Here is a 20791-nt window from a genome sequence, read left to right as displayed (position 1 = left end):
ATGATTAACAAGATTACAAAAGTGAAGGACTCTTGCTATAATCCTTTTCCAGCTTTTTCATTCTACTATTTAGAGACATGTAAGCACATCCATTCATTTCAGCAAGATGTAATGTTCCACACAAAGGTTTTGAACATTGTGCTCAGCTAGAGAATATTTCTAGTGAGTGCTCACAGAGAGCATTAAAATAAGGATTTGTCTTGTTTCAAGCTTTATGAAATTAAAAGTAATCCAGTTGTTCAATTCTTCATTTAAATCTTTAGTCCAAAGAACAGAAGATTTGGAATTGAGTCATAATCCAGTCATTTAAATCTATGAGACTCTAGGTGTACCATTGCCCTCCTTTCTGAGCCTCAGATTTTTCTTCAGCAAATGAGGGTAAAAATCTACACTCGCAGACCCATCCCTATTGCCCAGGTTCACTGTGTGAATTCCATTGAACAATGGCTGTAAAGGTGTTCAGAAACAATCTGCTTGTGAGGACATAAGAAACACGGGAGGAAAAGGCCTTTGGGAATAATTCTTTTGTCTCACCCAGGAGGTTATCTGACCATCAGGGGCACAGATGGAACTCTTTTTGGACATGGCAAGTGGGTAAAGCACCCAAGGTACCCTGAGAGACTTTTTCATGTGGTCTGAAGGGCCACATACTTTCGTGGGATTAGTGGCATATGTGGTATGGAAACTCATAATTACATTGCAAATTTAAAGGACAGCTCTATAGGAAGAAGCCAAGAGCAGAATAAGCTTAGATGTGGTTTGGATTTTACTTTTCCTCTTGTCAAATTTAAGTTCTGAATTTTATAAAAAAGGAAAAAGAGTGGTGAACCACTCTTTTTCTTAAATTTCTTAAATTTTAAAAATTTTAAGATTTTTAAAAGTCTTAAAGACATGAAAAAAGCAAAGACGATACCTACACTGAATGCTTATTTTAAAAAAACTCGATTTGGGTTTCATGAAGTACAGGCATCTGCTTACTCTGTAATTCTCAAAGACTGTTTTCAAAATTTGGTCAAATTAAATTTCAAAGGTCAGCAAAGTATATAATCATGTTTGGGTTATTTTTTCCCCTAAGTTTAAAAAGCTGACATCTATCTTTTTTTAAGGCTGTCTGAATGTATGAAAAAAGAGTAAAAATTATTTTACAGCATATATTTTTCTGTAAAAGTAACTAGATTTAAAATTACATTATTTACCAGTGGTATCCATTTTATATAAGCAGGCTGGAGATGGAGGTTCTGTTTACATATTTACACTGTCATGGTACAGTATAGTACTAAATAGTTTACAGGCCAGCAATCGAAAGAATTACAATTGCTACTAGGGAACACTAAATCTGAGGATTCTGTCATGACTATATATAGCTGGTTAGAAAAATCTTTGCTGAATTGAATGGCTTTCTCATTATAGATGGCCTTGTTTACACTGTACTTAGAGCTCTGTGTGCCATTTTGGACTCCTCATTAAAAAAGCGTAAGTCATTTTTTAAAGGAGGATAAGTGGGAAATAAAATGGGAGCCAAGATTATATCGAATAAATTCTACAAGGAAAGAAAAAAGAAAGACAAAATACACATAATTGAATATCATAATCTCTTCAGAAAATAGATGAAGTGGCACAAAAATGGATGAATATATTCAAATATTTGAGAAATATTATTTCATAAAAATGAGAGAAATTTTAATGGCTGAAGAAGTAAAACTTGATTTTTTATTTGAGAACATAGTTAATGTCAAAACAAAGAGAGTCGGCAATGAACATTGCTTCTCAACTTGAGATGATTAGAGAAGAGGTCAAATGTCTTTAGAAAACAGCTGTGCATTTATCTTGGCTGTGGACCTGGCAAGTCATAGGATTTATGAATAGCCTCACCATAAATTTGATCATCCTGAGGGGAAAGAAAACCCAAGCTTAATTTTGGAGCGGAAGATCAATGTGACTACTACCGTCCTTACGTCTTCTCAATGAGCTTCATTATTCCTCCCAGGCTGGCGAGAGTAGGTAGTTGATGAGCATTTGTGGAATGGATAGGTATCTTTTCTATTACCTACTCTATCACCCTCAGGATCTGTTAATCCATTGAGTTTGATTTCTAAAGTGACAATGAAATATTTCTTATACCAGAAAGACACTGAAGCTCAGAGAAAGAGGGCTCAAATTTGAGGAGAGTGCTACATTGGCAAGAGGATGCCCCAGGTAATATCCTTTCCTTCTTCTAGAGAGGAACATTTGGCTCTAGAAAGTCATTTAGGCTATGAGTTCAGAACAGGAATGGTCTTAGGCGTCTGATTCAACCTACAACATTCCCAGTCTGAACCACCTCATCCTGATTCCACTGCAAATGAGTTAGGCAACAGTGAAGAGTGGCTTTAGTCTGGGTTTGGATAAACTGTGACACAGTTCTAGAATTTTTCTATAGACTCTCAACCATTTACCTAGAAGTGTGCACATTCAAAATGTCATTTTGTTTTGAAATAACATTTTGAATAAGGCAAGCCTAGTTTTTGTTTTTTAACAGAATTTTAAAATATTGATTCACAATATTTGTACATAGGATAATGTGATATTTTGTTACATGAATAGAATGTATAATGGCCAAGGCAAATTATTTAGGGTATCCAGCACCTTGGGCATTTATCATTTATATGTAGTGGAATAATTTCAACTTCTTTCTTCTGACTATCTTGAAATATATGATACATTATTCTTAACTATAATGTCCCTACTCTGCTGTCACACATTGTAACTTATTTCTTCCATCTAACTCTATGTTTGTATACATTAGCCAACCTCTCTTCATTCCCCTCCTCCTGTGAGACTCTGGTAACTATCATTTCTATTATCTTCATGAGATCAACCTTTTTTAGCATCCACTTATGAGTGAGAACGTGCCATATTTGTGTTTCTATGCCTGGCTTATTTCAGTTAACATTCAGTTCAATCCATGTTGCTGCAAATGGCAGGATTTTATTCTTTTTGTGGCTGAATAGTATTCCTGTGTGTGTGTGTATTTGTGTGTGTGTGTGTGTGTGTGTGTGTGTGTGTGTATTTAGGATTATTAACAAGATGACGAAAGTGAAGGACTCTTGCTATAATCCTTTTCCAGCTTTTTCATTGTACTATTTAGAGACATGTAAACACATCCATTTATTAGTCCAAAGAACAGAAGATTTGGGATTGAGTCATAATCGAGCCATTTAAATCTATGAGACTCTAGGCACATCATTGCCCTCCTTCCTGAGCCTCAGATATGTGTGTGTGTATATATATATATATATATACACACACAAACATACATACACATATATACACATATATATGTATATATATATTTTTTTCTTCATCGGTTTATTAGTTGATGGATACTTTGGTTGTAGGGGGATTGCTGGATTGTATGATAATTCCACTTTTAGTTTTTTGAGAAGTTTCCATACTGTTTTCCATAATGGCCATATTAATTTATATTCCCACCAACTAAGAATTCCCTTCTCTCCACTTTCTCACGAGCATCTAATTTTTTTTTTTTTTGTCTTTTAATAATAGCCATTCTAAGGTAGGATACCTCACTGTGGCTTCAATGTATAGTTCCCTGATGATTAGTAATGTTGAGTACTTTTTATATACCTGTTGGTCATTTTATGTCTTCTTTTGAGAAATGTCTATTCATGTCCTTTGTGTACTTTTTGATGGGATTATTTAGGTTTGGTTTTGTTTTGTTTTTGCTGTTAACTTGAATTCCTAGCATATTCTGGATATTAGTCCGTTGTCAGATGAATAGTTTGCAAATATTTTCTCCCATTTAACATGTTGTCTTTTTACTCTGTTGATTGTTTTCTTTGCTGTGTAGATATTTTTAGTTTTAATGTAGTCCCATTTGCCTGTTTTTATTTTTGTTGCGATGCTTTGAGGTCTTAAGGCAAGCCTACTTTGATGTGGTACTTCTGAAATCTCATTGGCTCAAGTGAAGCATGGGTGTAAATCCTAAGTGTTTGCTACTCTCGGTCCTGGGTGTCTTCTGTAATCCAGAGACAAATTCATGTGTCAGGTTCATGCTTGAGCTGATCCTCTGTAACTTTATTGATTATCTTTAAGGCAGAACAGAACCAGACTGGCTTTCACTTTACACAACAATCACAACTGTGTGTAATGATTATAGACTTATTCTCTAACATCTCTTAAGCACTTGGGTAATGAGAAATATCATAATGAAAATATCTGTAACCAAAGAGGATCAAGGGAATAAAACAAAAAAAAACTAAGTGAAGTGTGAAGGTGGTAGAAGTAAAGACACAGATGGTTTCACTTGGGCCAGAGATAGATTGAATGTGAGACTTTTAGAGTTTAACGTACTTTCAGTATGTACTTTCCAGTTTACTTTGATGGAACACAGTGTGTTGAATGTTATTGTACTAACAAATAACCTAAGAAATAAGCTCATTCTTCATCAAGTAGCTTTCTAGGATGGTGTTTAGGAGGATGTGGCAGCTCTCCTTGCTCTCAGTCATGGACCAGGATTCTCCCACCTTCTGTTTCTACCATCCTTCACGCATCAGCATCTTTAGCATCCAGCTGTCAGAAAAAGAACATCAAGATGGGCATGTGGGAGGAGCTATGAGCCAGTCCTGAAAGTGGTGTGCAATATTTCTCCTCACATCTAGTCACTTGGCCAAATCTAATTGCAAGGGAACGAGAACTTCTTGTATGCCCAGGAACAGGCAGAGAATGGAATATGGCAGACAACAAGCAAAATTTCCTGTATTCACAGTCCTGCTTATGGAATTCTATGCTTTCCCAGGGTCATTTTGTCTTCAACCAGGATTCCATTTCAAGGAAACATGAAAATATTTCTTCACTCTATAAAATCATTGTTGAAGTAGATCCTGCTGCCTCTGTGGTAGCCCATCCAATGTCTTAATATCTTTAAAAGATAATTTGTAACAATATATAACTCATCCAATATAAGAAATCATGAGAGAAAGCTAATCTCAGTGTACTTATTATGCAATGAGACACATAATGAGACATATCTTTTTTTTATTCTCCACTATATATTTCAAAAGAATTGCAGAGGAGAGTGATTATTTATGGCCATCATAAGATAATATTCTTATCATTGCCCAGCAAGATTGAAAAAATTGTCTGTAATTCAGGCCACACAACCCTCTGAAGCCCTTCTGCATTCATTCAAGCCCCATTAAGGCAGAAAACCCATCTGTTTGGATTGTTGAGGTTGGAAACTGAATAGTATCACTTCTCCAAAATAGATTTAATAGTACGACTAGTGAACGGTTTGCTGACCTGTTTGATGGAGAGTGCAAACCCGAAGGAAAAACATGGTATATGAGTTTTCATATCCGTTAGTCTGAAAGAATCAGAATTTGGTTATATTTTAAAGGCAATTATAGAACTATTACTTTTTTATTTTCTGTTATAATCTTACCTAGACTTATTTAACATACTTAACATATAATATTTTAAGGCTAAGTATTTCTAGAAAGGATTTATCATTCAATCATTCTTATTTATTCAATAAAATCTTTTGGAGATTAATTTTTAGTAAGTCTAAATACCCAAATAGCCAGGAATATGACTGAGGATCACATTTTTAAAACCTACCCCTCAAAAAGAACATTGTAATATCTTGGGAGACAGGTATGGTTTGAAGATCACCCCTCTTCAATGTGGGTTCAGTGTCTGACCTACTGGAGTCACTCCCCATTCCCCAGGACTAGGTGACATTCACTGATCTGGGGAAAAGAAACATGTGCAAATAACAAGAGAAATTTTGAGAATTCTGAGTAAGCTTTGAAAATTTGGGCACTGAAAATAGAAGGAAAGAGAGGGAGGGAGAAAGGGAGATGATAGGCAGGAAAGGAAAGAGTAAAAAGGAATGAAGAAAAAAACTATTAACAATTTACCTCTTCAGGTAATATAAGGTACATCTGGGGGCAGTGGCTCACGCCTGTAATCCCAGCACTTTGGGAGGCCAAGGCATGCGGATCACCTGAGGTCAGGAGTTCGAGACCAGCCTGACCAACATGGAGAAACCCCAAATACAAAATTAGCTAGGCGTGGTGGTGCATGCCCATAATCCCAGCTACTCAGGAGACTGAGGCAGGAGAATCGCTTGAATCCAGAAGGCGGAGGTTGCAGTGAGCCGAGATTGTGTCATTGCACTCCAGCCTGGGCAACAAGAGCAAAACTCCATCTCAAAAAATGCATTAATTAAGTAAATAATAATATAAGGTGCTACATTTTTATTTTCACTCATCCAATTGCTTTTCTTATCCTTTCGTGATATGTAATTGCCTCAGATGCAGATCTATGTGAAACTAATGAAGATCAAGCAAAGAGCTTCTCACTGGCCTGGTTCCCTTTCAAGTTGTAAGAAAGAAGGGGTACTAGCAGCTGCATGTAGTTTTAGGTTTTGTAAAATTCAAAAAACTAAGATTTTTTTTGTATTATTTTTCTGAAAGCAGACTCTTATAATTGTTTAACCTTCATGAACCACAAAACCTAGATCTCACCCCTGATTGCATGGCTGACTGCTGTTCAAACAGGAGGATTTCAAAATAATCCCCATTAAAATTCCTTCTTAGTGATGTTGCAGATTATTTCTTCAAATGTACTAATCAATCTCATTAATCGACAGGCCTATTTCTTTAAGTAAGTGACCAATTCCTAGCAAATTAAAAAAAATAGTTATGAAGTTTATTTAAAGTAGAGCTACACAGATAACCACGGCAAATGATAACCAATATAGAAAAAGTAGTGCTGCATCTAAAAATATCCATGTATTCACAATACAAATATTTATTGAGCAACTCGTATGTGTGAGGCACTGTTGTACCTACTGGGGACACGTTAATGAACAAAGTAGATTTTTAAAAAAATCTCTTCACTGGTAGAGCTTATATTCTAATGGGGTGACTAAGATGATAAAATAAGTAAAAAAACAAAGTTCATCAGAAGCTGTTGAATGCTATGGAGAAAAATTAAGAGTGAGGAAGGTTTTTTGTTTGTTTATTTAAAAATAAAAATAAAAAGGTTAGGGGTTAGGGGTGGCAGTTTTAACTAGGCTAGTATGGGAATATCTCATGAAGGTAACATTGAGCTGATATCTGAAGAAAGAATATGCCAGGCAAAGAGAACTGCAAATCCAAAGGCTCTGGGGAGGGAGTATGCACGGTACTTCAAAGACAGCTAGGAACCAAGAGGTTGAGCAGAGTGAACAAGAGGGAGAGATGTAGGTAAAGATGAGATTAGAGAGGCACCAGGGGCCAGGTCACTGAGGGCCTTAAACGATTGAGAGGATGTAGTATTTACTCTGAATAAAACAGGATACCATTATGGGATTGTGAGCAGGAAATTGCAGGGAATGGGCTTACATTTTAGGATGATCCCTCTGCAATATAAAGAATAAATGTGGGTGGGTGGCTGGAGAAGGAGTGGGACACACCATTAAAATATCAATGTTTCAAAGTGGGCTTGTTAAAGCAATTTTACTTGCTCTATATCATAGAAACAATAAATAAATACAGAACCCCCCCCACACACACACACACTACCTTGGGTATTTTTCTTTGCTTGCTTGTTTTTTTTTTTTTTTCTTCTTAATATTTTAACTTTTATTTTAGGTTTAGTGGTACATGTGCAGGTTTGTTATATAGGTAAACTTGTGACTCTGGGGTTTGGTGTACATATTATTTTGTCACCCAGGTACTAAGCATAGTACCTGACAGTTGGTATTTTTTTCTGATCCTCTCCCTCCTCCCACCCTCCACCCTCAAGTTGGCCCCAGTGTCTGTTGTTCCTCTCTTTCTGTCTATGTGCTCTCATTATTTGGTTACTACTTATAAGTGAAAACATGCAGTGTTTGGTTTTCTTTTCCTGTGTTAGTTTGCTAAAAATAATGGCCTGCAGCTCCATCCATGTTCCTACAAAGAACATGATCTCATTCCTTTTTGTGGCTGCATAGTACTCCATGGTATATATGTACCACATTTTCTTTATCCAGTCTATCGTTGATGGACATTTAGTTTGATTCCATGTCTTTGTGATTGTGAATAGTACTGTAATTAATACATGCATGCACGTATCTTTATGGTAGAATGATTTATATTCCTTTTGGTATATACCCTGTAGTGTGATTGCTGAGTTGAATGGGAGTTCTGTTTTTAGTTCTTTGAGGAATCACCACACTGCTTTCCACAATGGTTGAACTATTAATAATTTACATTCTAACCAGCACTATGTAAGTGTTTCCTATTCTCTGCAACCTTGCCAACATCTGTTATTTTTTGACTTTTTAGTAATAACCATTCTGACTAGTATGAAATGGTATCTCACTGTGGTTTTGATTTGTATTTCTCTAATGATTAGTGATATTGAGTATTTTTTCATACACTTATTGGCCATATGTATGCCTTCTTTTGAAAAGTGTTCATGTCCTTTGCCCACTTTTTAATGGGGCTGTTTGGTTTTTGCTTGAATATTTATTTAATTTCCTTGTAGATTCTGGATATTAGACCTTTGTCAGGTAATGTAATTTGCAAGCATTTTCTCCTATTCTGTAAGTTATCTGCTTATTCTCTGTTAATAGTTTTTTTTTTTTTTCCAGTGCAGAAGCTCTTTAGTTTAATTAAGTTCCATTTGTCAATTTTTGCTTTTGTTGCAATTGGTTTTGGCACTTTTATGATGAAATCTTTGCCAGTTCCTGTGTTCAAAATGGTATTTATCTGGTTATCTTCCAGGGTTTTTATAGCTTTAGGTTTTACATTTAGGTCTTTAATCCATCTTGAGCCCCACCTCGTTAACAAGACACTACTCCTCTTTGGACTTTAGCTTGATGAAGCCACATTTGGAGAAACAGTGCATTTTGGAAATACAGCATCTTAGAAGTGGTCTTAGTAAGCGAAAGATTGGTAGTAACCTGCTGTGAGCAGTGCAAGGAAAATAAAACTGAGTTAGTCCTATGGGGCTACAACTGACTTTCAGGTCCAGCCTGGCCTGGAGAACATGTGTTTTTCTGCTCTTCCCTGCATACTCTTAGTTAGTGGTCAGTATATGATAATAGGATGTAAGGGAAGAAATAAATCCCTACTTGTTTTATTCTCAATCACATTGACGCCTGCATGAAATTACCAGATAAATTAAGGCCTACCAATGACTACAAAAAAAATGACTACCACTTCCCATTGTCAGCACATATTCTGGTTGAATGTATATGTTTACTACTTGAAGTGCTCATTATTTCTAGGTAATTACTGCAAATATGGACCTAATACTGCTACTGCAGGCTTTGCCTCAGGAGTCCAAATGCCACAACCTCATGTTAGGGCCATTTGAGATCCTTTATGTAAAAGTTGCTTTATTGTGGTAAAAGCAAAGACACATAATATGAGATATATCCTCTTACATTTTTAAGTGCATAGTACATTATTATTAACTGTTAGCACAATGTTGTACAGCAGATCTCTAGAATTTATTTATGTTGCGTGATTGAAATGATACACATTGAACAACAGCTCTCCATTTCTCCCTCCCCCCAGGCCAAGCAACCACCATGCTACTTCCTGCTTATATGAGTTCAAGTACTTTAAATCCCTCATATAAGAGGGATCATGCAATATTTGTCTTTCTGTGACTGACTTATTTCACTTGGCATAATGTCCTCAAAATTCATCCATGTTGTAGCATGTGACAGGATATCCTTCTTTTAAGGCTAAATAATATTCCATTGTATGTATATACCACATTTTTTAATCCGTTCATTCATTGATGGGCATTTAGATTGTTTCCACATCTTAGTATTGTGAATATACATCAATGAACATGGGAATGCAAATATCTCTTTGACATGCTGATCTCAATTTTTTGGATAAATACCTAGAAGTTGGACTAGTAGATCATATGGTAGTTCTATTTTTAATGTTTGGAGGAACCTCCATACTGTTTTTTATAGCAATGGCATCACTTTACATTCCCACTATCAGTGCACGAGGATTCCAATTTCTGCATGTCCTTGCCAACAGTTTTTTTTTTTTTTTTTTTTTTTTTTTTTTTTTTTCAGATAATGGCCAGCCCAACAGGAGTGAAGCAATACCTTGTGGTTTTCCTTTGCATTTCCTTAATGATTAGTGATGTTGAGCATCTTTTCATATAGCTGTTTACCATTTTTATGTCTTCTTTTGAGAAATGTCCATTTCTTTCATTGGGTTTTTTAATTTTGAGGGGTTTCAACTGGGTTTTGGGAGGTTTTGCTATTGAGTTGTAGGAGCTCCTATGTATTGTGGATATTAACACCATATCAGGCATATGTTTTGCAAATATTTTCTCCTAATCTGTAGGTTGTCTTTTCACTGTGTTTTCTCCCTTGCTGTGCAGAAACACTTTATTTTGATATAGTCCCATTTGCCTATTTTTACTTTTTTTTTTCCTTATGCTTTGATGCTTCCATGGATTAGAAAACTTAATATTGTTAAAATGTCCACACTGTCCAATGCAATCTCTATCAAAATCCTAATGGTATTTTTTATAGAAATAGAAAAGCAATCTTCAAATTCATAAGAAACCACAAAAGACTGTGAATAGTCAAAATAATCTTGAAAAAGAACAAAAAATCTGGAGATCTCACACGTCCTGATTGCAAAACATATTACTAAGTGACAGTAATCAAAACAGTGTGGTACTGGCATGAAGACAGACATAAAACCAATAGAACAGAATAGAACCGAGAAATAAACCCAAACATACACAGTTAACTGATCTTTGACAAAGATGCCCAGAATATACAATGAAGAAAAAAAAGTCTTGAGCAAATGGTATTGGGAAAACTGGATATTCACATGCAAAAGAATGAAACTAAACCTTATCTTAAATGATACACAAAAATTCAACTCAAAAGACTTAATTATAAGACCTGAAGTTGTAAACCTAGAAGAAAATTTAGGGAGAAAATTTCGTAGCATTAGTCTTGGCAGTAATTTGGGATGATTTCTTAGGGAGAGTTTCAGTTAAGAAATTTTTTCTTTAAAATAATCATTAAAAAGTAATGTATAAACTTCAAATAAAACAATTTTTGGTTGGGGCTTTCTGGTGGTCTTAGTCAACTCAGGCTGCATAATGAAGTACCCTAGACTGTTGGCCTAAACAGAAATGTTCTCACAATTCTGGAGGCTGGGAAGTCCAAGACCAAGACTGATTTGGTTCCTGTTGACAGCTCTCTTCCTACATGCAGATAGCTGCTTTCTCACTTTGTCCTCATTTGGTAAAGAGAGAATGCTCTTGTGTCTCTCTCCTTTCTTATACGAACACCCGTCCTGTTGGATTAGGGCCTCATCCATATGACCTCATTTAACATGAATTCTGGAGGAAACAAGATTGATTTAACCTCGACCTCAACCTCATTGTGGGGTTAGGGCTTCAACATATGAATTCTGGGGGAAGCAAGACTCAGTCCATAACACTGGCCTAATAATTTTCAGAAAAATTGACCTTTTACCACATCATTGTGTCAAAAGTGTGCTAAGCAAGTCCAGCTTATCCTCTTTCATTTACAGTCCAGACATCAAACTCATGCTATCATTTCCATCTTGAATCTCTTTATTGCCCTGTGTTACTTGGGAGTGTCACTGACAAACCAGAAACATATGTTATGTATTTCTAGATATTACCTAATGTTTTACTTATAAAGAAGCATATACCTTTCATCTTTGTGCCTGTGTGTGTGTGTGTGTGTGTGTGTGTGTGATGTATATATGACAGGGTCTCACTGTGTTACCCAGGCTGGAGTGCAGTGGCATGATCTAGACTCACTGAAGCCTCAGCCTCCTGGGCTCAAGTGATTCTCCTGCCTCAGCACCATAGTCTTGTGCCATCATGCCTGGTTGTTTTTTTTTGTTTGTTTGTTTGTTTGTTTTTGTAGAAACAGGGTTTCATCATGTTGCCCAGGCTGGTCTTGAACTCCTGAGCTCAAGCAAACCACCCCCCTCAGCCTTCCAAAGTGCTGGGATTACAGGCTTTTGTTTATAAAAATCATCTGTGAAAACAAAAGGTAAAATGTGTCTGTTCTTAAATATCTTAACTCTGTGCAAATGTATATATTATGCAAGCTAAAACATGCATAGTATGATTTAGCTGTGTAATCTTGTAAAATAGCTAAATATCATGCCTTCTCAGAGTATCCTACTTAAATTTAATATGCAGTTTTATGATTGATTGGGAAAGATTGCCATCTGTGCATATCACTGTAAAATGCTAGTTTCTACAGTCTCATCTCCATAGATAGTCAGAAAAAAGTAAATATTAAAATGGTGAATTTTGCAAATCATTATTTTGTTTACTCCAGAGAAGCTATTTGACCTGCAGGGAAATTTTCATTAGAGAAGTATCACTGGCATTGATTAGAAACGAGTTTCATAAACTTGTGATATTGATAACAGTGGGTAAAATATTTACTATTATAAAGAGGGAAAAAACGTATGTAATCATCCAGTTCCAGTTACTCTCCCCTTAAGCTCAAGAGTAAGCCTCTCCTCCCCTTGAGTGGCAAAGCATCAAAATGGGTTCCAATGTGTAGCCAACAGCATGAACTACAATACACAGAGGAGAGTGGAGTGCAGGAATATAAACTATTGTGACCTGAGGTCCGCAAGCTACACCCTGTGTCTGGAGACCTGAGGTCTGACGAACTGTTTCTGCTCATTATATTCAGCTGGAGCCCCACCTAGGTTGTTGGGACCGCCAAACCTTCCACACTTCCTGGTAGGAAATTATTCTTTCTCCTCAGTGAGGAATATCTAGAAAAAAAATCAGCAGTCTCCACCCTCCCCGGATGTTAGCACACTGGAATTATGGAGTTGGGTGGAGACATACAAGCAGCTGAAACTTTTAGAGCAATCTGGCTCCAGCATCTGCCACCTCATTGATTGCAAGGGCTGATTCAGGTGATTTGGACTTCAGGTCTCTTCCCCTTTCATCTCTCCCTTTAGGTTCTTCCCAAAGGCATGTGTTCAAGTAAAGTTAAAGAGCATAACCTAGATGAAGATCCCCCTGAAAGATAAAGAGTAATAAAAGTGAAAAACAATAGCTCCTAAATAATGGGAGTGTACTAGCTGCCAGGCAATGTGGTAAATGCTTTCCAAACATTTTCTCTTCTAATCCTTGTAATGGTCCTAGAGCTAGGTACTGTAATTATCTTTATCAGCAGTGAAAGCCTAGAAAGGTACAGTAACGTGCCTTAGAGCATGCAAATAGGAAGTGGCTGAACCAAGATTTCAAATTTAACCCGTGTTTTCTAACTCCTAAATAAACATATTAACAGGAACATTTTTGGTAGGTCTATGTGCCATTGTTCTTAATACATAGCTAAAAAGGCAGCTCTCAGATGGTCCTGGCTTTAGTGATGGCCCAGGGTTCCCAGCGGCGTTGAGCAAGATCTTCGCTGTGAGTTGCCCTCATAGATGCTTCGGTAATGGAGGCTACTATTGATAGGGGTTCCTTAGTAGTTGCTCCACTGTGGCCCTCATTGCCCCACCCACTTTGGGCTTCATACTGGGGGATCAGTGCTGAGTATAAGGTCCCAATGTCTAGGCTAGATGAGGAGAGCTATTTACTCAGCACAGTAGTAGGACTCTGGCTCAGGAGAGGGCCCATATCATGGTCAAAAAAAAATTGGAAAAGATTTAAACTAGGGAAGCAGTGTCTAGCAAAAGGCCAAAAAGATGAGAAATGACCTTCAGTAGACAAACAATTACAAGGTCAGTAGACACAAAGTATGGGAGCAGTTGAGAACGTGGATGAAAGGTAGGTTGGAACTGTATTACCATCCAATAATTCCACTGAAATGGAACAGTGTGGAGAACTTGGAATATTATTTCATTGGTCAGTTTGTCCGATTTCTCTTTGTTTCTTGTAGGGGGCTGATTCCATAGAAAAGGATGGATCTGTGGAGTAAATGGTCATGAGTAGTGCTAGCCACACACATTCTTTAACACTTCTGAATACAGCAGGCCAGCTGGTCATTACTCTTACTGCCCCATCATGGGGGACCAAATACAACTATATCATTCCTCCTCCAAAACTGCCTTCTGGCAAAAGTTATCTCTTTTAAGAACTGTGTGCATTGTTAAATTGCATTAAAGGAAGCAAACATGTGGAAGAAGAAAGCACCTCACTTAGTTCCATTTGCTAAGCCCTTTTGCAGACCCACTGACCCTTCCCTAATTCCAAATGAAATCTCAAATGCTGTAAAGAAACCCACCAAATGGGTTACAGCAAAGACTTTTTACACCCGACTGTTATGTTTAGAATTGGAAAAATCTGGGGATTTGGCAAATTCCAAAATGTTGGGTCATATGAAAACTTTTTTTTTGAGACAGAGTCTCACTCTGTCACCCAGGCTGGAGTATAGTGATGTAATCATGGCTCACTGCAGCCTCGACCTCCTAAGTTCAGGTGATCCACCTGCCTCCGCCTCTGGGGTAACTGGGACTACAGGTAAGCACCACCACACCCAGGTAATTTTAAAATTTTTTGTAAAGATGGTGTTTCACTATGTTGCCCAGGCTGGCTCTGAACTCCTGGGCTCAAGCAATTCACCAGTCTTGGCTTTCTAAAGTGCTGGGATTACAGGTGTGAGCCACCACACCCAGCCCCATATGAAAATTTAGTCTCAGAATTAGCCTTTGCATGGGTCACTTGTAAGTTAATCAGAATGTTATTTTCAGAAGTTCCATGTAGGTGAGGAAGCTAAAAAGTGTTCCTGTATTTTTTTTAATGATTAATAGGAAACTTCATAACAGAGATGTAAACAGAGTCTGTTCTCCCCAGCATTAGAATCAGACAGCTTGAGTTTAAAACCCACTTATGAACTTGAACATACTACTTAACATAGAGTCATTTGTCTATGCCTCAGAGTCCCCATGGTCAAATGGAAAATACAGTGCCTACTTCAAAGGGTTATTGTGAGGATTAAATGAGATAATATGTGCAAAGCACAGTGCCTGGAACGTGGAAGGTGCTCCAGAAGTTTTATTATTATTAACATTATTATTATTGCCGCCATCATCATTAAACTTGGTTATTTTTACTCTCCCCAATCCTTTAGTTACTTTTTCAAACTTCCGCTAGGTTTTTGCTTGGGCTCCACCTAATTGGCTATGAGTCAAAAGAGAATTCACCACATCCAAGTGTTTTCGAAAGAATGTCTTTGGAAAATTCACAACTGATCATCTTGATACCAGCATCTAAGGTTAAGGCTACCTTATCCTTCATCACTTTCTTGTTTTATTCATAATACAGTGATGTGGACTGTTGATAAAATTATGTTTCAAAAATAAGTAGCTTATTTGAAGCCATCTATAATTTCAGCCCAAACTGAGTAATCAGGCTAACTTTCAGAAAGTTAAGTAAGTAGTCTAATTCTCAGTTGACTTACTACCTAGTACCTTTTAAAAATCCACAGCTAACCTCCCTCTCTTAAGGCAAACCCCCTACTTCTAATATTTGAAGTATTTAATGAACAAGCCTTTTTGGGGGTTCTCTTGTAGTTAAAAATTTATTTTTCTCCTTTTTCTTTACTCTGTTTTTTTGTCTTTCTTGCTTTTTTTTCTTTTTCTTTTTTCTTTTTTTTGAGAGAGTCATGCTCTGTCACCTAGATTGGAGTGCAGTTACACAATCATAGTCACTGTAACCTTGAACTCCTGGACTCAAGTGATCCTCCCATGTGTGCCTCCAAAGTGTTGGGATTACAGGCATGAGCTACTGTGCTCAGCCTCTACTCTGTTTTCTACCTTTTATTTGTTGCAAAAACATATGTTTATTTCAATAAATACTAGTCTTCCCCATCTTACTTCCCTGAGATTTCAGTGTTAAAAGTTGATTTGTGTTTCCACGTAAGTCTTTATAACAAACTTCTGCTGACACTCCTTGACCCAGCTTGCCATAAACACATCCAGCCCTACCTGTTAGGTTGAACTGTACAGAATTGCCATTTTTATAGGTCCCCACTATTCTTTAATACCAAGCCTCAAATTGAGCTAGACACTAAATGTCCTGTTTTATACACATGCCTTACTCATTCCTTCTTGGGTTTGTTCTTGTGGCTTCACTTTTGGTGGGTGGCCTCCACACCCAACCCCAACTCTACTCTGGCTGGACATTTTTTAACTCTCCTTCAAAGGTGTACGTCATGCAACTTCTTAAATTCCCTTTACATTCATTGTCTACATCACATAGTCTGATTGCCTATATAATACAATTTCATGTTTTAGTATTTATATACTATTTAATACAGATGCCACCTGTTGTGTTGCTTTTATTTTCTCTGGTTGCTTGATATTCTATTACCTTAACTAGACTTTAGTGCTTTCTAGAAAAGGACAATGTTTAGTATATCTGTACTTATTAAAGTGCTGATCTAAGGACATAGGATGTAATGTAAAAGTTTATTCAATGAATATTGCAAAATACAAAGTCTCTTTTTCTATAAAAAAGGGAATGACTTCTCTAAAGTCATTCACTAATACTGACATTTGCTGATACTTCAGACTAGAGACTCTCAGTAATATGACCTTTTCTTGATAACTAATTTTGATCATAAGAGCATTTAATATAATGGGAATCAATTATGCAAATGAACTCAGACCCTAGGTTCACTTCCCAAAACCGTATTCTGAGAATACTTGCGGTGCCAAAATTTAGAGTGAAACCTCAGACTATTAATCATGCTCATGTTACTTTATTCCAACACAATAAGTAGTCAGTGATTTGTTATGGAAATTCAATTAAATCCTTTCAAGTATTTTTTTCTTTAAGTAAAAGTCCAATAAAATATCAGTCATTATTTTTAGATCTTCATTCTCAATGTTTGTAAAGCTAATACCGATATTAGATTAATGTAATTGTATCAATATTGACAATTACTTAGTATACATTGTGAACTTTGTTTTTGGGATGCCATTTAAAGGGTTATTTTCGTGAGTCCCTAAGAAATAATTTAGGCCTTTAAGGTTATTTAACCCTTCAGTGGAAAATAGAGTTTCTTTGTTTAAGAAAATGATCTCCATCTAGTGGACAAATTTTTATATTACAGTATGCAAAGAAAAATATAAAAGCCCCCAGAATATCTCATATCAAGCACTTTCTGACCTATTAATAAATGTTTTGGTTTTAGTGGTAATATTGTGGCCTAAAAGTTTTAAGATTTAAAAATATCTTAAGTATTTAAATGACTTAAGATATTTAGCAATATTTGTTTCAAAACTTATAGTGAAGTGTCTCTGTAAGTTGACTTGCTTAATTTAATTGGAAAAATTATAATTAAAGAAAAAATATTACTGGTTTTTACAAATTTGGTATTTACTCAATTGAATTGAAAAATACTAAACCAAAACTCACACTTCTGTATCTCTTCCATTTCTGTTCGTGCACAGGAAGGAGAGGGTATTTTCTTTTTTAAAATGTAGCAAAAAGAGTATCATGATATTAAAGGGAAATAAACATAAACATTTCTATAGGTATTCACATTACTAGGTCCTCCTCATGCTGAAAAGCTGCCATGACTGTCTTCTTAGAAGAGAATCTACTTTGCCAAACCCCCACTATTCAGCAGTTTTTAATGTCTTCCAGTTGTACACTAAATACAATACCTTCAAAAACCTTAAATACTACTCTTCATGAAAACTTCTCAGATATCCCAGCCTGAGTTAATCATTCATCCTTTATTTTTGTATCTTAATGCACTCATAGTAGATGCTTAATAAATGCCTTTTTAAGCATATCCAAGGAGAGTTTGCTGAAGATCCCTAATGTATGTCTATTGAATGATTAGAGACCATCCTCCTCTTCCAGTCTTCCTGGGAATTGACAAGGTCCCACATACATATGTGCCTATCCTATTCTGGTGAAACAGATGTCCCTTGTTTGGGTGTCACATATATTTGTGGCTTATATAATTATGCAGTAGAGCTGGAAGGACTTTAGGAACAATCAATGATAATACAGTTAGCTCAGTGACTGGTCAATTAACTTTTCTAGGACCTGGTATCCTCCTCTGTAAAGTGAGTCTCTTCAACTAGATAATCTCTCATTGTCCCTCCTGAACCAAATCAATACATCTATAAAGTGACACAATTCTAAGAAAATTTTAAGTTGGAAAAACATATTTATAACTGCTCGCGATAGTGAGTTTTTCCTCTTTTGTTTACTTGATGGATTATTTTGGAGCCACTGTTATTTGATCATAGATTCAAAGTGATCCATGAAATATCTTCCAATCTTAGAGTCACAACTCTATTTATTAATGACTCCAATAAAGAAAATAAAGGAATGTTTTAAATTTAGCTAGTTAATAGTTTGGATAAAGCTTCTAATGGGGAAAATGTTAATGACGGCAAAACTTGAATTCACGTGTTTATTTATTCATTCAACAATTTTTTCTTTAAAACCACACACCTGCTGGGCTATCATAAGCTCTCACCCTCCTCTCCTAAGAACACATGAAAGTTGACTTTATTTTAATACTGGTTGATGTTTCACTAGAAAGGTTCTTTGTGGAAAGTTTATCTCGATTATAAGGACTATGACGTTAAGAACTGTGTGTGTAGTTATTTTTTTCCCAGCTCTGAAATACGTATTGCTGAGCACAGTGCCTTTTATTCATTTAATCATTTACTCAAGACACTTGGGCACAGTTTTCAAAGAGCCAAGAATACGCTGAGTCTCCATTCGTAGAGAGCTCCCGGGTGAAAAACATTTTCAATTCATTGTAAATTCTGTCATTAGGGAGTGGGAAAGTGCCTTGGGAGCATAGAGAAAGGGCCTTTCACAAAGTTCTGATATACCAGGGCAGCCTTTCAGGTGCAGGCTAAGTCTCAAGGTTGAGTGACAATTAGGCAGGGGAAAGGAGATTTGATTGTTTAGGGGAGCAGGAGGTGAGAGCCTGTGACAAGGAGATGGTGCCTCAATATGAGTTGAGCATGAAGTCCCCAATGGATGAGGGCTGCAAGTTGAGGCTGGGAGGGCAACTAATTGCAATTGAGAGCAGATGGTTAGACTGGCAGTCTAGCAAAGAAATGTTGACTTCATCCTGAGAGCAATAGTAAGTTACTGAAGAGTTTTAAACTGAAGAATGACACTGGAAAATGGATTCAAGACACTGATATAAAGGTTCTTATAATAATATAGATGAAATTTGATGGAAACCTGAATCAAAAATATTGGTAGTAGGGATGGAAGGAAGTGGGTACAATGAAAATTAAAGCTTGGATGGATGTAGTAGGGTAGGAGTGTGGGGGAGGAGCCCAGGTTTGGGAGAACAGCATTAGGCACAAAATGGGCATTTGTTGAATCAAATTCAAATATTTAACGAATTACTGTGTATTTGTTATTTTCCAAAAGGAATTTTGTACTTAGAAGATTAATTTTTGCAGAACATTTCCCTTTTAACTGAAGTTGAGTTTGGAAAAACCTGTATCTTGTATCCGGTCAGTTAACAACAGTATCCAGGAAAACAAGAATGTGAAGTCAATGTGTTTTTCTTTTATGTATTTCAATATTATCATATTTTTTATGGCAGAAATTAGCTGTAATTTTGCTTCCTGCTAATTCCACTGTCAATTCCTCAGTTGAAGCTAAATGCTTTGTGAAAATACGAACATGTGAATGTTCACAGCAACATAATTTCTTCTCCTTCCTTTACAGTTTTGATGTGGACAATGGCACATCTGCGGGACGGAGTCCCTTGGATCCCATGACCAGCCCAGGATCTGGGCTAATTCTCCAGGCAAATTTTGTCCACAGTCAACGCCGGGAGTCCTTCCTGTATCGATCTGACAGCGATTATGACCTCTCTCCAAAGTCTATGTCCCGGAACTCCTCCATTGCCAGTGATATGTAAGTACAAGGGTAGGCAAAGAGAGAGAAAACCGAGTAAATTTATATCTAGAGCTGATGATGTAATAAAACTAATGACTTTTGTTCAACTGTATCACTCTTCTCCAATATAGAAAGAATATGAATAAAATTATACAAGCTAGAAATGAATGGTAGATTTAACTTGAGTGCACTGTCACTCTTGATTAACACACACACACACACATACACACACACACACGTATTTATTTTCCCAGAAAATACACTTTCTAGGAAAACTGAGAATTAAATTTTTAATGGAAACTAACACTTAAATCATTACCTTATATTTATGTAGAACCTGAGTTTTAGCTACCTACCTACATGGATATTTTCTAATATTTGAAAAGCTTTCAACTACATTTGAAAAGTCCTGTGAAACAGACTGTATAGCATTTTGAATATATTTCAATTGATGTATGTACAGATGTTAGCATTGGTTTGCCAGATCATTTAAGAAATCTTTGTGGAACTTTGCCGAAATTAAGCCAATTTTTAAGGATCATTAGAGGCAAGCACAGAAAACGTTAGAGAGACTTGAATATCATTTAAGACATAGTACAGCTTGAAAAACAGTGAAAACTGACAAGCAGGTTTGCAGATCATATCCCATCACTAGCTCATTTTCTCAGTGCATTTCATTCTTGTGGTAGTGTGTATGTTTTTCTACATAACTCTTTATTCTCAATGCCTATACTATCATTTGTGGCACATCTGCCTCTGTATAGAATTGATCTTCATCTTTCTGTCTTGGTCTATACATTTGTCCAATAACATTCACCATCTTTTCATGACATCAAAAACTCACAACAGGCTGCAGTTTATCTGATAAGAATTAGTCTGTATGGGACCCCCGAGTGTCTAGTGTTATTCCTGC

At 36.4% G+C, this 20791-nt stretch overlaps 1 protein-coding gene across 11 annotated transcripts in view; it reads left to right on the top strand.

Moving 5' to 3' along the window:
* The window catches only part of PDE4D (phosphodiesterase 4D), a 1626844-nt gene that overhangs the window by 1363900 nt on the left and 242153 nt on the right, over positions 1-20791 (top strand). For all 11 annotated transcript variants that reach the window (XM_033179631.1, XM_033179630.1, XM_033179629.1 and 8 more), the window contains one exon: positions 19705-19896. In XM_033179631.1, coding sequence (XP_033035522.1) covers positions 19705-19896 — 192 coding nt within the window. The remainder of the gene's footprint in view (positions 1-19704; positions 19897-20791) is intronic.

The sequence above is a fragment of the Trachypithecus francoisi genome, unplaced genomic scaffold, assembly GCF_009764315.1.
Source record: "Trachypithecus francoisi isolate TF-2019V2 unplaced genomic scaffold, Tfra_2.0 Lachesis_group2, whole genome shotgun sequence".
In the NCBI taxonomy this organism is placed as follows: Eukaryota; Metazoa; Chordata; class Mammalia; order Primates; family Cercopithecidae; genus Trachypithecus; species Trachypithecus francoisi.
This window is presented reverse-complemented; position numbering and strand designations above follow the sequence as displayed.